The 17,701-nt window shown below is 41.4% G+C and overlaps 2 protein-coding genes across 3 annotated transcripts in view; one reads left to right on the top strand and one right to left on the bottom strand.

Annotated features, from left to right (window-relative positions):
- Positions 1-17,701, bottom strand: part of LOC123517694 (vacuolar protein sorting-associated protein 51 homolog) — an 83,539-nt gene that overhangs the window by 47,774 nt on the left and 18,064 nt on the right. For both annotated transcript variants that reach the window (XM_045278050.1, XM_045278049.1), the window contains exon 3: positions 2,810-2,943. In XM_045278050.1, coding sequence (XP_045133985.1) covers positions 2,810-2,829 — 20 coding nt within the window. In that variant the 5' untranslated portion in view covers positions 2,830-2,943. The remainder of the gene's footprint in view (positions 1-2,809; positions 2,944-17,701) is intronic.
- Positions 10,388-12,738, top strand: LOC123517381 (mucin-2-like). Its single transcript, XM_045277392.1, has 2 exons — positions 10,388-10,595; positions 11,678-12,738. Exons 1-2 carry the CDS (start codon positions 10,388-10,390, stop codon positions 12,736-12,738), a joined length of 1,269 nt encoding a protein of 422 aa, XP_045133327.1.

Consider the following 17,701-nt stretch of genomic DNA (forward strand, 5'->3'; position numbering starts at 1 on the left):
TGATGATAAGGAGAAACATAACATAATTAATTTTGAAACAAGGTTTGAAATCATTGAAAAACACGAGTGGTGTGCGTGTGATTGATTTTGTCTCGGCAATATAGCAAACCCTCTTCAACAATTTGTACAATTCTTGAACAGAAAGAGGTGTTAAAGTCAATGAAACCTTCGAAAGGTATAACCATTTTGTCCAAGAAAAGAACAGGTATTCATGATGAGATGGAAAGGATAAAAGAAAAAGAAATAGCAAATGACACGATTACTGAAACAATTGTTTGTGAGAAAACCAGTGCCATTTTTAATGACTTGTGCATAAAGCAGGCTGAGCAGGAGGGTGAGACCTCAACCGAGTAGGCTGATGCATTCAAGGCCTCTCATGGATCATTTATTACATCAATATTTACATTTTTTAATCTATTTATCATATCTGAATGTTATTACAGTAAAATCTCGAATCTTGATCATAATTGGGACCAAAAATACTGATCGAGATTCGAAATATCGAGATGTAAAGTTAACTTCTTATAGAGAAAAATGTAATTGGGACCAAAGCTTAGGCAACTAACCTATATCCTTGCCTGTTCACGCAGCTGAGGACCATTAATACTTGCTACCTCTCTTGCTCATCGTTGAATCCCCTTCACCAGATAATATTCCATTTCTGCCACTAGACGGTTACTTTCATTATAAATACACGTGATTTGGCGCTGTCCGAGTGTGTTTCCTGTGAATAATTTTTTTGCCAATGTCACTGATTTCTTCACTTCATCCTTCTTGATTTTTAATGTGGAAATAGTACTCTGAGGAATACCTGTAAGTTTTTGTATTTCACTAACTCTGTGGCCTTTTTCCAGGAGCTGCAACACTTTATCCTTGTCCTCCGCAGTGTATTTGTTAAGTTTTTCCCTTTCGGTAGTCACGCTTTTCACTTCCGGGTTTTTTCACACTTTGTTGTCCTTTACTCCCATTCTCGCCCTTATCCACCTCCTGGGCCTTTCCAATGGCAGTGGGAAACATGATGAATGGGATCCAGGTAGCCTTCACCCCAAGTAGACGACCTTGACCGCACACGCCCAGGGTTTGAATGGCTGGGGGAGACCGCAGGTGACTGGTACACACTACACTCCACAAGTTGCCGCTAGGTGGGAGAGCAATAGATACAATCGCATTGCCATGCGCCAAGTTTGTTTTGATACAATAAAATGAAAAATAGTGATCGAGATTCGTGTAATTTGATCGAGATATGTAAATCATAGGTTTTTGATGGTGCAATCGAGATGCGAAATATTGAGATGAGATTGATCGAGATTCGAGATTCTACTGTACATTAATTATTATAGACATTACAATGTTATTTAGGCAGGTTTGGGTGATTTTTTGGAATGAATTAATGGGTTCTTAGTTTCTTCTTATGGGAAATATTGCTTCAACTTACGAATTTTTCATGTTACGAGCCCGGATCGGGAAAGAATGAAATTTGTAAGTAGAGGTATTACTGTATATTAGCATATGTCACTCTTTATGTCTTGTCTCCTCCACGACCTCTTCCTTCTTCTGTAGGTACCACTTCTTTAGTCTCATATCCAGAACCCTCCAGTAGAAATTATTTTTCTCGATCCCGTTCTTTTCTTATTTTTTTTCCTTAGCTTCGTTTCTTAGCATTTTCTCTTTTTCTCTCTCCTCTAGGTTCATATCTCTTTTTATCCAAATATCTTTATGTTCAGTATAATCAGCCAGCTTCCCTTTCTTTGTCATAATTTCCTCCATCGCCACCCGCGATCTCATTCTCACATTCATTGGTCTCCTATCCCTCTCACTAAATCTTCCTAACCTAATCACTTCCTCCAACTCCTGTTCCAGCACCTGTTTGCTGTCTTGGACCTGTTTGATAATAGTTTTGGCCAATTATCTCTCTTCACACTTTCTCATGAACTTATTTGGATTTTTTCCTTCATCCCAAAATCACGAAACATCTCCTCTTATTCACTGTATCTCTTACTAGATCTTCTTTCTCCTCTTCCTGTTCATGTTTCCATGCATTTCATAATTCCTTCAGCTTGTTTTCACAGAATCCACCTTCCACCCTGTCCTCAATCCTATCCTTTACTTTTTCCTGTAAGCTCCTTAAGGAGTTTTTGTAGTTTTGACATGTAGCTTTCAGTATATCATTTAGTTTCTTTATTTTCTGTATCTCCTCCTTTAATCCTTGATTGATTACAATGACCTTCTCACATTCAACTTATCTCAATCTCAGCTCTGTTTTCCGTCGTCAGTCTGTCCTGCTTGTCCATTAAACTCAACATCACTTCCTTCATGTACCTTAATTCTCTTTCCACATTTATAAACCTCATCATATTTCCTCTTTCATCTCTAAATCCAGAAAAGTCTTTATCCATACCATCCTCAGTCAATCTCCTCAGTCTTACAGGTGTCTCAATAAACCTCTGATTTTCTCACGGTGGCATTTGTTTTGATGATGTCGTACGTCTAGCCGCACCACTCAGTTCCACTTCTTTCTCCATTTTTTCCCGTCTATAAAATCCAAAACTTATTTATTATAGAACAGGAGAACTCTATGGCCCCCTACCCCTTACATACTTCCAGGTCAGGCTCCAACGCCTGCTGTAGCGTGTTCCCTAGGAGCCGTTCAGCACATCTCCGTGCGGTCAGCAGCGTGTGTGCATGTGCACGTGTGTGTGTGTGTGTGTGTGTGTGTGTGTGTGTGTGTGTGTGTGTGTGTGTGTGTGTGTGTGTGTGTGTGCACATGTACATGTGTCTATGTAAACAAACAAATGGTAGATAATCTCACCTTGATTGTCTTCTGGACATACATGTCACAATTGAAATGCTTTGAATTTATGTCATATGGAGTTTCTTCTTTCATTCCTTCATTATAGAAATGAAGGAGTTCTGTTCTCCTTGGTCTCTTCTGCATCTTACAGTCTGTTATAAAGGAAAAGAGAAACACAGTAAATAATAATGAATGCAGCTAAATAATCAAAAGAAAAAATAAACAAGTATCCACTTGACAAAGAAGCACCCACAGCTGGACCTGATAATGAAAAACTTTATCACAATTGAAAATCAATAATGCTAACCTTATCAACCCTAACTGACAATCATCAATAAATGGCAATAAATTCATTGGCTGGTAATCGATAAATCAGTAATTAAAAAGATCTTGATCCAGTAAGTCCTCGTTATACAGTAGTTCTTTATCCGTTAAATTCACAGTTATGGTACAGTAAAAGTCCTGAAATCCGGAAGACATGGGGGTTCAGGCATTCCGGATTCTAGGATTTTCTAAATTGTAAGATAGTAAGGCTGAAAGTAAGATTAAAATCTTGAGGGTACTATGTAAACCCAACTAAACTAACCCCACCTTGCTATATCAGTATTATTCGTGTTTCACCACATTCCACTAGGTGTTTTTTACCCACCTCATGAGATAGAGCTCCTCATTACGAGTATTTTGAATCCCCTATTTATAAGGCGCAACCTATTTATAATGGCGATACCGAATTTAAAAATTTTAATAGTATTTTTGGCGATCTCACTCCCGAGTCAATAGAACAGAGGCAGACTGGCGCGAGAGCTGCTCGACCCCGTTTTGTTTGAGCTATTGTTTCCGCTGATTGGTTACTTCCGCTTGAAAGTGAACCGACGGCAAATGAAAAAAATCATAATCTATTCAACCAATCACGGTGGCCTTGAGGCTCGCGGTATGAATTTGAATTCAGTTTGAGGCAAGATGTCCCACTGTGCAGGTTGTGAACTGCATTACTTCAGTCATCGCTGAGTTTTTCAAGGACTCTGCTAAGTCCGTACAGTTTTTACATGATCACGGCGTTCTACCTACTGTGGTGCAGTGTCCTACTTGTCACCAAGACTGTACGTACAGGGAAGTGTTTTTTACCCACCTCATGAGATAGGTTAGGTTAGCTTAGGTTAGGTTTGGGTTAGGTTAGGTTGGGTTAGGTTTGGGGGGTGATAAAAAAAAAACTGGGTGATTTACGCCAAAAACAAGTGGTAAATTAATTAAAAGCAAGCCGAAATCTACCAGAAAAAATTAGTTTCGTCCAGAAAAGAGAATGTGGTGAAACTGGAAATTTACCGCTATATCTCTTTGTAGTACTGTCATAACATCTTACAGGGATTGCTACTACCACCAGTCCACTGTGTACTTCCTCACCACACCACACAAGATTTACGTAGGCTTTTTTTTTTTTTTTCTTGAAGGTTTGCCAGACTATGGGGGGAATGGCATGGGCCTTTCCAGCCATTATGGCAGCCCACATGTGATGATTGCTCTTTTCCTGCTTGTCAACTTGTATTTGTGTAGGTGATTTCACTATTTTACGTAGGCTATTCCACCCATGGTACAATAACTTTTTGATAGGTAGACGCATGAGAACATTATTGGAACCACCAGCTGAATTTGATCTTGGATTGTATGTTTCATGTGCCTTAATATTAATTTCTTATTGTTAGTATGGGCAAAGCTAGACCTTGTGCAGTGTATGGATGCACGCCTGCCAAGTCTAGTAATTTTAAATATTATAAATTCCGCAAGAACAAGACCATCGCAAGACAGTGGCTCCAAAAATGCTATCGTGCTGACACAGTAAACGTAAATAATGCCGTGATTTGTGAGCAACATTTTAGTTCCGCCCAAATTAAGCGCAATTTGAAATATGAGTTATTAGGTTCCCCAGTTCCAAGGAGTTGGAGGGATCTAAAACTGAGGCAGTCCCTGATCAAAATCTGCCATTTCGTGGACACGATAATGGAAGTGGCCTTTCTGCAGAAAATACAGGTAAGGAAACTTAGATTTACTGGCTAAATCTGATCAGTTTCAACACTCCAAATTAGAAATTGTATAATCTGCTTATGCTTAATGAACGAAATTAGTTCTACTAGTAGCCTAGACCTAGTCCATAATTTACAGGCTATGCCAGCCTTACAGGCTACTGACTGTACCATGGTACAATAACTTTTGATGTCTCTCGTTATTGTACCATGGGTTTACACTCAAGAATAAAGTACCTATATGAAGTGTGAATAGTTTAGGGCCGATGCAAGCTAAAGGAATGGATTGCCACGTTTAAATAGCGGTATGCACTCACGGTCCATTCATATTACATGCATTTCAATGGCTTACGGTCCCCACTGAAATGCATTTAGTATGTGACAGCACCGTAAACAGAGCGTGACCGTCCCTGTATAGTGTGGATCGCCTTTAGACTCATACGTGCATTAGCCTTTAGCCTCTTGTAGTTTTATATGTAGAGAGAACAGTGAGGTGCTGAGGAAGACGACGAAGGTACATGAAGGCGAAGAGAATCAGAGGAAATCAATGTGCATTATGCAATTATGCATAATGTATATGGCTTGAAAAATCCACTAACAATGTTTTTGAGCCACATCACCTAGGCTATCTGACATGTCTTTATCCGTACAATATCTTGTCTATCACTATGAAATATCAACATTCAATCACTTATGTGTATCATATTTAATTTTCAGCTGCATAACTAATGGATCATGAAAAGAGAAAAGTTTTATATTAATTATTCATGATTTATTGAGTAGCAGACTATCGCGATCAGAGCTGGCTAGGCAAGTGGATGACGTCACAGAAACAGCGTTTCAGAAGACTTACCAGTAGGGCTGTGAGTTCAAGACTCTCGTGCATCTACCTGTCTCTCGTTATTGTACCATGATTCCACCATCCACATATACTGAGAGGTTTGAGTGATTGTACTGTACTGTACCCCACATAATATGTATACAGTCCACAATACTTATGTCACACTTTATAAAATAATTCTAAGTATAATACAAAACACATTTCATAACATAAAACATTTACTGATGTCTGATAAAGGGAAACAAAAAGAAAGGAAGGCCTCCAACATCATGCGCCAGCCAATCACGTCACCGGCGTCGAGCGTACACCAGCTGGACCAGGGTCTCTCATCCTGAGCTGGACCACCCATGGTACAATAAGTTATTGTACCATGGGACCACCCACACAGATAACAGGACTCTGCAACACACACACACATATCCACGCACGCACGCACGCACATCACCTACAGAAACATAAAACACCATTTATAATACCTCCAAATATTATTCTCTTACGAGTTTGTGTTAAACTCAATATTTCGGCTATTATTATTATATATTTATTACTATTATTTCTTACTTTTTACATATTTAACTCAGCCTTTCAAATTTTCCGGATTATAAGGTTCCGGAGTTAAGGACTTTTATTGTATTTGGAAATTACTACCCTTGATTCGATATACGGTAAGAAAAATCCACAGATACGGTATCCGCTCATGTCATCCGAGAGGGCCCAGGGCGGGGGAGCAGGGGTGATGACGTCATCCACGCCACACCTTCCCGCCACTCACAGTACTGACTTTAACTTGACCACCCTTGGAGCCTGTTATCTCTTCCTCTCCCCCTTTTTTTTTAACTGCATTACATATTACTTACATGCATTACTAATTAGATGAATAAATGGAATATTAAAGGGTCTATTGTAAGCACAAATATATTCATTATAATCATGGCAAACACTTAAAGCCTACTACCAGCAGCAAACCATGCAGCAACTGAAAAAGAGCACAGATGGGCCTGGCAAGCCCACTATCAGTGAATGGTGGAAGTTGTATAACATCAAGCACGCCTTAGATAACATCAAGTCATCTTGGGACAAAGTGAAGACATCTACCATGAACTTTGCGTGAAATAAAGTATGGCCAGAATGCGCGCATGACTTCCCAGGCTTCGGTGAAGACGGCATCGGTGCAATCAGAAATAGTAAATCTGTGACATAGGGCTGGCTTCGATGAAGTTGATGATGATGTTCAAGATCATTTGGAAAGTCATGCTGAACCTCTCTCAAATGATGAACTTATAGAGCTAGACAAGGCATCACAGGAGGCAGAAAAAGAGGGAGACAAGGAAGAAGAACCTGTGCATGGCCTGGACATCAAAACTCTTATAGAATGTCTCGGTGGTATCAAAAAAAGCTCTGGAAACCCTGAAGGAACGTGACCCAAATCCTGCCAGGAGTAGTGAAGTGGCTCATGACATAGAGAAAAGTGTCAAGAATTATCAAAAAATCTATGATGAAAAAACAAGAAAAACCTAACAGTCCTCCATCTACTCGTTCTTCAAGCCAGTCAGACATGCCGTCCCTGTCACACCTGCCGACCGTGCTACAGCTGGCCCTTCCACATCCGCTACCGACAGTTCTACAACTGGGCTTTCCTCCATATCCTCTTTCTTCAAACCAGTGAAATGTGCCAACCCTGCTACAGCTGGCCCTTCTACGAGTACACCTGATTTTCGGTTTATTTCTTTTGTGCAGTAGTTTACATATTTTTAATGACTATTTTCATGCATTTTTGTTCCTGTAAGGGTAACTTTTGATGTGCTGGAATGCATTCCCTATTATTACATATTATAATGGGTTCAGTATACGGTAATTTTGATTTACGGTAAGGGTTTCAGGAACGCATATTTACCGTATAACGAGGACTTACTGTACTATAGACATATTGATATTGATAGTTGATAGTTTTAATAAAAACTATAAATCTTGATATTTATCTTTATCTTAAAACTTTTAAAAATCTGAGATAAAAATCAAATTCAATCTTTATTCTGGCTTTCCATAAAAGAAAAGTACTGTTTTAAGTAAAATAATTTGATTTTGAAAATAAAAAATGACATTTTTATAACTAAAATGTATTTTTTTCACTCACCTGTTCCTTCTACTATAGGCAATGAAAACATTGTCTCCTTATGTCTGTCAGTGACTAAAAAATCAACCCCTCCTGTGCACAAGTCGATGTGTTGTTTTCCTATTCCTCCCTGCGGTAGCCATCTTCACACCCCACTTCTCTATGACTTTGAGGAAAAAACTCAAAAGAGGTGCATTGCGTGGGGAGGATGGGTAGGAGTGTGTGTAGAAGGAATGGGTAAGTGAAAAAATACATTTTAGTTATAAAAATGTCATTCATTTCACATAAGACCTCTTCCTTCTACCATAGGCAAATTCCCACATTTAGGCAGTGGGGCAATGCTAAGTAGGTGGTTGACCATGGGTGAAAACGTCCACAAGGATTCGTGACTCTTACCAGGCATGTGTGGAAGTCATGCAGGGAAGAACACTGGGTAGTGCCGTCGTAGAATCTCCCAATAAATCCATGCCATGACCCTCAAACTGGTTCAGCGGGTAGCGAGGAGTGGTGGCAGAAACCTCACTCCTCTGCATGCCCAAGAGAAGGGGTGTTGGAGTCCTGTACCACTGAACCATGGGCTTCTGGAAACTTCTCACAGACAAGTCCACCATGGCTGTGAAGGTAGGGGAAGACTCCACAAGAAGGTCTTCTAAACCTGAGGAATCATCCTCCTTTTTCCCACTGACTGATTTCCAATACCCACCCAGTGACATGGAGGAACAAGAGGTGGAAGGAACACGGAGAGGGGAGTGAAAGCCACAAACCGAACCCGCACCGTGGTGGTGCGAAGGTTGTTGTGGAGCCAAACAGTGGTGACGATGCACAGCCGAATGGGTTACCATCTGCCGATTCCCCCCTTCGGATGCCATGGACAGGGGAAAGGGATGACTCGGTGCTGTCTCTCGCACCCCACCTCCCATGGACTGAGTGGCTGGATGCGCTTGACGCTCCATATCGCCACAAACAGTCCGATCCTCACCCAAGAGTCTGAGATGGGCTAGCTGGCCAAGAATCTCACTTATAGCCACATCTGGGTTCCAGGCCAAAGGAAGCGACAGAGTGGCAGGCCTCACTCTTTTCCTCACCTCAGCCCGGGACCGTTTCATGAACGATGGGGTGTCCCCCATCACGACATACTTATCCAAACAAACACTCGATGGCTTGTGTCCCAAGCTACCTCCACCATGCCCCCTCAGCTAGGAGTGCTTCTTGCAATTTGCTAGGTGCCCTGGGCTTTGGGGAGGTTGATCTACAGCTAGTCAGACAACAAACTTGCTAGAAGCTTAGCAAGGTTATTAAGACATGAATTTAACTGAGAAGCAATTATATCAGAAGGCATAGACTGCAATAGAGAGTCATGGGCAAACATGGCAGAAAGCTGACTCTCCAAAGGCAGAATCTGGCCTGCCTGGGAGGCTGAATCCTGAGGGGTGACGGAACCCACCGAAGACAGCAAGTCCACCTGTACCGCCCTGTGGGGCATGTCACCAGTCCCAACCCTGCTTCCTAAAGTGCCAACACTACCCTGACATTTAGCACGGACATATCTGGTACAGCACCACTCCAACTTAGCCTGATAAACCTTGGCTGAATCCACCACCTGCACATTCCTCACACCTCGAAGAAATAGTACAGGAACCATGACACGTAATACATACGGTATGAGGATCATGGGAGACGTTAGGAAGAGCCCTGCTGCATTCCTGACATGCACACAACCTTTTGGAGGAACCAGAAGAGAAGCATTCGCTCACCATACATACCCGGACCAACAGTTTTGGAATACCTAACGTCATTACTGGCCAGAGGGAGAGGACATCCTGCTCCGCTCCCCTGGCCAAAGACAGGTCAATCCTCCTTATTTATCAAGGAGCCATGCCCCATCCTTACTCGTGTCAGGATGCGGAGGCTAACAGTGACATTATCGACAATGAGTGTGAGGATGCAGAGGTGAATAGTGACACTAGAACTGGTACTCAATATAAACCTGGTAAGCGACTCTACCAATGGGAGATGAGCAATGACACGGAGGATGTAACGCAGGATGGTTTCCAACTAGTGCAAACGAAAAAGAAAAGCAAAAACAGTGTAAGTGTTGTGAAAAGTGCCAGTGTTCAGGAAATGATGAATAAGGAGAGTCAAGAAAGCAATGCAGCACAAGCAACACACCGCCTCAGCTTCCCTAAAGGTGTTTTGCCATGAGACAGGATGGTGTGGCTGGCAGATGTGGCCAGTAAGCACCACAACCTCTTCGTCCATCCCAAACCAACAGCCAAGTCGATTATGGCAGTGATGAAAGACTACTACACCATGAAGTTTTTGACAGAAGTTGGACATCACCACAACGGCAAACTCATAAACCTTACAAAATTCACGCAAGACAACAAACTGACAAAAGTATTCATCAAAAATTATTCCACGTGTCTAGCCATGGACTAAATCAAAGATCATCCGTCAGTGGTGTGGGCAGAGAGAAACCTTCGAAGCAGCTCCAAGGACCCGAGGAAACAAGTCATCGCCATGTGGGAGGGAGAAGTACCAGCATACCTAGAGCTCCCAGGAATATGCTCGTGCAAGATAGAAAAGTATGTGGGGAAACCAGCTTTCTGCTGGAAATGTCAGAAATGGGGTCATCGAATATGGGAGTGCGACAGAATAACGATATGCAGATTCTGTTCTCAACATCACGACATGAGTGTGTGCAAGAACAAAATAGCAACCGGGGAGGCAATAGTGCACAGGTGTCTGAACTGCTCCCAGGAACACAATGCCTGGAGCCTAAAATGTCCCATGCAACCCATGACCTCCCTACACCCAAAGAAGGAAATACAGGCAACCCCTGTTTAACGAAGGTTCACACAACGAAATTTCATTACAACGAAGGTTTCATTTTACTACCATCTGCTCGTTTAACGAACACCAAACTCGCTTTAACGAAGTTTTATCCAGGTAATTTTTTTCCAAATTTGAAAGCCCCACTGTATCATGCAAGCTGACAGGCTTTTGAATACATCAGGAGCTGCTGGTACTAAGGCCTGCCTCAGGAGAAATCCTGAGACACCTGTAGAATAAAGATCAAGATCAAGCCTCTCGTGGACAACACAGGCGCTGCCGATACAAAGGCCTGACTCAGAAGAAATTCTGCATCACCTGTAGCATCAAGATCAAGATCAAGATCACGCACACCACTCACTCCCCAGTCAAAACATAACAGCGTCACCAGCAGCTCATCTTCCCTAGTTAAACTTACCACCAAAACACCCTGCAATGTGGCCTAACGTTCCTAAGAAGACCAGGAAGTGTCTTACTCTCAAAGTGAAGCTGGGTATTATTCACAGACATGAGAGAGGCCAGAAAACTAATAACATTGTTGGCCACCATCTTGACTCCATCTACTGTCTACTATTTTCAAGTCAGCAGACTCTATTAAGAAGGCTGGTGAGACCGTATCTTCCTTACAAGCTAAAAGAACCACCTGAACTCGTGACTCTACAATGGATAAAATGGAAAGCCTTGTGGAAATGTGGTACATAAGTTTTGTATGTGGTACCATGATGCGCACTTTGTTTACATTCCACAGGTTAGTGTCTTTCCCGTTTCACTCTCCCTCCCTTCATAAAGTTAAGATCATCAACATTATAAAGTTATGTACATACATACATTAGTGTACATTATAATGACTTACATTAAACTACCTAAATGTTTAACTTCATAATTTTTACTTTCATTAAACCTTTTACTGTACTATGATGCACTCTCGGTTTGCTTACTCTCAATGGAAGTTCAAATCAGGGGTTATACTTGTTATAATCGGTTCGCTTAACGAAGTTTCGCTTAACGAAGTGTTTTTTAGGAACATAACCCCTTCGTTAAACAGGGGTTGCCTGTAATTGCCAATCCACTGCCTACCACAGCTGCATACCTGCCTCACCTACTAAATCTCCCTCTGCCCCCTCATCGATGGACCCCACCCCCACCATCTGCTACAGCCGCCCTGCCGCCCCTCAGTGACTACCCTCCCTTACCCATGGGACCCACTTCCCACCCACAGCATCGCCATACCTCAGGTCACGTCGCCCCGCCTGCGACACACCCACCCACACCGACCCAAGCATTGACGAACGAGGCACCTCAAGCCTCCAGCCACATGACGCCTCCCCTACCATCCCAAGGGACGAGCACCGATCACCATCACCCAGCCACGACAGCCAGCACCAGGGAAATGAGCGAGCCTCTACAATGCCCATCACTGACTCTACATCCACCAACTACCAACACAGCAGACACAATTACCCAGAGGAGCTTACAGGACAAAGTCAAGACACTGCGTCAGGAAGTAAAAACACTAAAACTGAATCAAGATATATTGCAAAAGGCAAACCAAGATCTGCAAACCATGGTCGCAGCCCTTCACGTAACACTGAAAGAAGAAATGAGCAGCTTGAAAGCGCTACTCATGGAACTGGCCAGCCAAACCAAAATAACATTTCAGGTTACGGCAGCTCCCGGACCCAGCACACATATGGATGTTGATGATACACTACAACAAACAAAGATTCCAGTACAACATACAAGCAAACCACTGCCGAGAGGAGAAGCGTCGAATACGACAGATCAGGTCACACTCAGGAAGGACAACACCAACGACGACCTGATCAACCATGCACACCTGCCACCTGCATTACCCAGCTCACAGCCGCTCCACTCAACCAGCCCGCCACAACTTCCTCAGCAGCTGCCGCACCTGTCCACCAACACGAAGCAGGCGCTGCCTCCACAACACAGTACAATAAGCAAGGATCTGGCCAACCTGCCACCTGTGTCGCTCAGCTCACCGCCACCCCTCTCAATCAGCCTGCCGCAACAACCTCCTCAGCAGCCGCCGCACCCATCAGCCAACATAACGCAGCAGCCTTGCAAAACACTTTCCGAACATTCTAACAAAAACACTAAGTGCCCATCCAAAATTTTGTGATATTGATGAATAAACAGAAATGTACATAATCTCATGCACTAAACCCTAGTCATTTCCATTTCCATGTGTGTAAATATAGAAACCACAATAACAATGTATACATGGTTTCTTTCATCATGTTAAACTGATGAGACTGGCCAATGTATACATGGTTTCTTTCATCATATTAAACTGATGAGACTGGCCAAGTGCAAAAACAGTCTCTTTCACATGTATTGTACCTATTACATCTTGTGAATAAAAGTTAAGAATCAGAATCAGAATCAGAAGAGAAGGTAGAGTGCGCTGTGGTGTCCCCGAGACGCCAGAACCATCTGATCCAGACCGCAGGCCGCCAGTGATAAACATAAAACCGTCTGTTGGTGACTTGCGCCTTCCTCCATCACGCCACTTTCAGCAGGAGATGGTGGAGAAGATGCCACGTGAGAAGACATCTTGATAGAAGGAGAGAAAAAAAAAAAAAAAAAAAACAGCAAAGGCAAAAACACGGAAAGCAATGGGTATAACTGCGATGTGTGTCAGTCAAGGAGGTTATAATGAAGGAGACGCCACGCGCCTATCCCGCTGTACTAAAAAAGTTAACCCAGTGGGCGGAGCTTATGAGGCGGTGGGCGGAGCTTACAATCGCAACTTACACCAAAAACATTGCCTTCTCCCGTGTCAAGCAACGGGAAATTGCCACTTTCTTTTTCATTACTAGAGGAAAACTCAGAAAAAACTGATGGTTTAACTTATGTAAACCACACTATAGTTTCCTGAATATGTCATGTAGACCTGTTATTAATGGTGTTAATATGAAATAGGTAAAATATTGAAGGAAAAACAGCAGGACGTTTCCGGGAAAAATTACAGCAAAAGATTACTTTTTCTCATTTAATGCATGAGAAGGAACAAATGTTGAAGTAAAATTTCAGTGATTGATGCTTTTCCAAAGTGCAGTGACATGAAATCACACATCATTCTAAACAAAAGCTATAAAGAGAGAGAGAGAGAGAGAGAGAGAGAGAGAGGATTTTGATGCGTTAAGTAATTGCTATACTTTACCAAGAAAAATCAACCTTCAGGCAAAGTTTCACCTGATATACAGTTTCCTTATCCTTCATTTAAGTGCACATGTATATGTACGTACATGTCTACATCTATACATGCACATGTATATTCACATATGTACATGACCTTGTTCAGTCATACGTTTGCCCGAAAGATAGCTTCCCACCTTTCACCCAAGTCCACCAAAGCTGGAAAACATTGTATTATCTCATTTGTATGTATGATTTACCCTCTAAATCTTCATGGCACAGTATGCCACAATGACTACTGTGAGTCTATTAAGGTCACATATATGGTAAGCAGCCTAAAAACATGGACATAAGGAGCGTAACTCGGGTGTTCCCATGTATTTTCAATGGGTGGTCAGCAATGTTTTGGGTGTAATGGGGGTAGGGGCAGCAGCCTCCTATTATAAAACCTCCTTGGTGTCAGTAGTGAAGTGGGGTGTGAAGATGGCTACCACAGGCAGGAATAGAAAAACAGTGCATCAACTTGTGCACAGAAGGGATTGATTTTTTAGTCACTGACAGACACAAGGAGATAATGCGTTCATTGCCTACAGTAGAAGGAACAGGTCTTATGTGAAATAACTTGAACTTACTCATGTTAAAAAAAAATAAAATGCTTGATTATCGCTAGTTTGAAATCAAGAGTATCAACACCAATGAATCAATATTAAGCTCACCTGGACCCACTCAGGGATATTAATCTAGCCTAACCTAATCTAATCATTGGCTTACACTGTAACTGCAATACCCTCACTTTTTTATTTGTCCAACCCAGAAAATACACTGCCAAACACCTTGTTTTTCATGAAAATTGCATTCCCATTGACACTTAAGATACTTCACTGTACTTGGAATTACACCATGTGATTGGGGTGTGGTGAAGGTAGTGCAGATAATAGTGGTGCCACACAGTTGCTGCTGGTACTGGTGGTGAATTCTAGTACAGGTGTTATCGAGTGCCTGAGCCTTGAGGGAAAGTGTGTCGGACTGTCAGTCTCACGGCCTCAATCGTGACTCATCCGCCTACTTTTTATGGATATACAAATGACATGCGCCACGATTTTCAACAGGTGCAAATTTTCCAAAGACAAAGAGTCCTTCATTTGCACAACTTTAGATTCCATGAATTCAAAATAGCATGGCATAAAAAGGCTTTTTCCTCCTATTACACAGATTCCTTAAAATAACACAATTTCAAGAAAATATGAGCATTAATAAAAATATGTTTACTCAATACAAGTAATTGTTTGCTTTATTTTTAACAACTCCCATCCATTAACATAGTGTATGTACAGTTTACTCCAGTACTGGAGGTGATCATCCTTACATTGCACGAAATTTACTTTGCAAGGTCTCTTCTGGAACACATCTATTGTGTAAATCAGGGACTCCTTGTAGTTCATTATTTAAATTATTAACACATATCCTTATATATATATACAAAATATACATTATCATACTATGCATTAGTTATGATACACTCCCTCACCATCCCAGAAAATTAAGAGGCTAGATTCTACCTTCATGGGCCAAGGATTTCAGCAGAGCAGAGGACCAGAGGTATGAGTCATGCACCATGATTTAACAGCACTATTGGCTAGACTCTCTCCCAAACTGGGAGGTTCTGCTAGAACACCAACCTACCCACCCCTCCATTTACACTTACACTGACTTCCAAGGGATAGAGATTCTTAATTGAGCAAGTAACTCTTTCCCTTTCCGTTTTCAATTCAACTGCTCAGCAGTATTGGCAAGGACTCGAAGAATTTAGTAATTTTACCTAATCGCCAAAATAGTTGTGGTCCCTCATCATGAATGAGTACCATTGTACCACTACCACATCTCTGATGTTAGGCCATAATACCTGACTTGGCAATCATATTCTTGTTAGATTCTCTTAAGGATAACAAATATTAATTTTTCCATTGCTTCCACAAGTCATTTAATAATTTACAAATATATTGCATACATCAGGTGAAGTGAGACATTCCATACAATGTGAGATCTTTAAGCTCTTCCATATCAACCTCGTAATTAGGAAATACTCTTAACTGGCACCAATGCAGTAGCTGAGGAGTGAAGGACAGGGGTTTATGGGTTCATCTAGGTGCTCACTGACCAAACTCAAGAGTTGGTCATTTACTGTTGCTCTGGAAGGACTGTGTACAACTCTTCCTTAGTTATTAGAGTTCTTTCTATTATCTAATTCAGGCTGCTCTTAATTAAACCTATACATCTCTCCCAGATATCTCTATACCTGTGCAGGAATAAATATCCTTTCACATTTCATTTCCATTAAACTGCTGATAACCTTTCTATCCTTTCTCAATCTAATAAAATCCTGGACCCACCTTTGAAGGTAGTCACATTATCACTTAGGAGGATTTGAGGAAACCATCTTCTACTACAGAATCTCCTAAGAGCATGCAAAAAGGAGTTACAGCCACACAGGTTAGGTTGTCCACCATCTCTAAATGTACTGCTCTGGTTACTGCATAGGTGAATAGGATGATGTACATTTTATTGGTGGTATGCCTTTCCTCTTTGGTAACTACAGCACCAGTATAATCTGTACCCATTACTTGGAATGGTACCACCTTTTGTACAATAAAATCAGGTAAAATGGGATCAGGCACCTCAGCATACCTATTACCCTGTAACTTCTTGCAGGTCACACACCTGCATTGCATCTCTTTCATTACATGCCTCAGTTTCAGGATCCAGAATTTCTGCCTTAAGTATGATACTACAAACTCAACACTACAATGCAGGCATATCTTATGAGTATATTCTATTATCTTCTTAGTTACCTTATGTTTACTAGGCAGAAGGATTGAATTCTTTACTTGCTCACTTATAAAGCAATCTGTAACATGCTTTTTGCATCTTATCAATTCTCCCTCTTTAGGTAAGCCTAACTGATATATTAGGGATGTAGGTTTATTAGTATTATTACATACTTAAATTCCTGAGGATAAACTTCGTTTTGTACTAAGACTATTACCTTACTTTCTGCTACCTTGATCTCAAGCACACTTAAATATGAAGTATATATTCTTTGTACTTTCTTACATTTGGAAACAATTCTGCTAATCCAGGCTGTTACTCATATTAATTTACTGAACTTGCTGAACCTCTCCCATTCGATTAGAGTAGTTTTACTTTCTGAAACAGTTGACATTATACCTGCTAACACAACCACCTGTTCATTTATTACTTCCTCTAAGTTTCTAGGCAACTCTGGCCAAGATTCATTGTGGGCCAGCCAACTCAGCCCGCTCCATCACAGTGAGGACTGTTTCACATTGGTCGCAGTGATACCTATAGTGAGCAGGTCACTAAGATTATCTGTTGTAAGAACATAATGTAAATGGGCCTTGGGTACCAGTCCTATCACTTCATCTACTCTATTCTGCACATAAGAGGTTAACTCCTTACTGCTAGAAAGCCAAACTATAGCAATCTAACTATCACACTGTAGATGTGTTTCTATTAATGTCAGCTTATCTGCATAAGCTTCCAAGATTAATTTTGCAAGCCTGGCTGCCATTACTACAGTTAACTCTAACTTAGGTAATGTTAATGTTTTAACTGGGGGCTGCCTTACCTTTTGTCATTATTGGATTACCAGTAGCATTACAGCAAAAAATAGACAGCACCCCATATGCCTTAGTGCTGGCATCACTAAAAATGTGTAAATGTGTTTCTACCCCCAGTGCATACTTGTCTTGGGATTTTTACTTGCACACAGTCTAGTAGGTCTTTATATATGATTAGCCATTCCTTTTACTTATTCTCAAGAAACTTGTCATCCAAGCCACTTTGAGTTTTCCATAAATTGCTTTGATTGTGAATGGGTAAAACTATACCTAAAAGATTGAAGATGGTAGCCATTACACTCATAC

Source organism: Portunus trituberculatus, chromosome 42 (assembly GCF_017591435.1).
Source record: "Portunus trituberculatus isolate SZX2019 chromosome 42, ASM1759143v1, whole genome shotgun sequence".
In the NCBI taxonomy this organism is placed as follows: Eukaryota; Metazoa; Arthropoda; class Malacostraca; order Decapoda; family Portunidae; genus Portunus; species Portunus trituberculatus.

Excerpts from the sequence above, each read along its gene's own strand:
- LOC123517381 (XM_045277392.1), top strand. The coding sequence starts at position 10,388 with ATGGGGTCATCGAATATGGGAGTGCGACAGAATAACGATATGCAGATT. Across the intron at positions 10,596-11,677 it reads ACCCAAAGAAGGAAATACAG|CTGCATACCTGCCTCACCTA; the intron begins GCAACCCCTGTT and ends TGCCTACCACAG.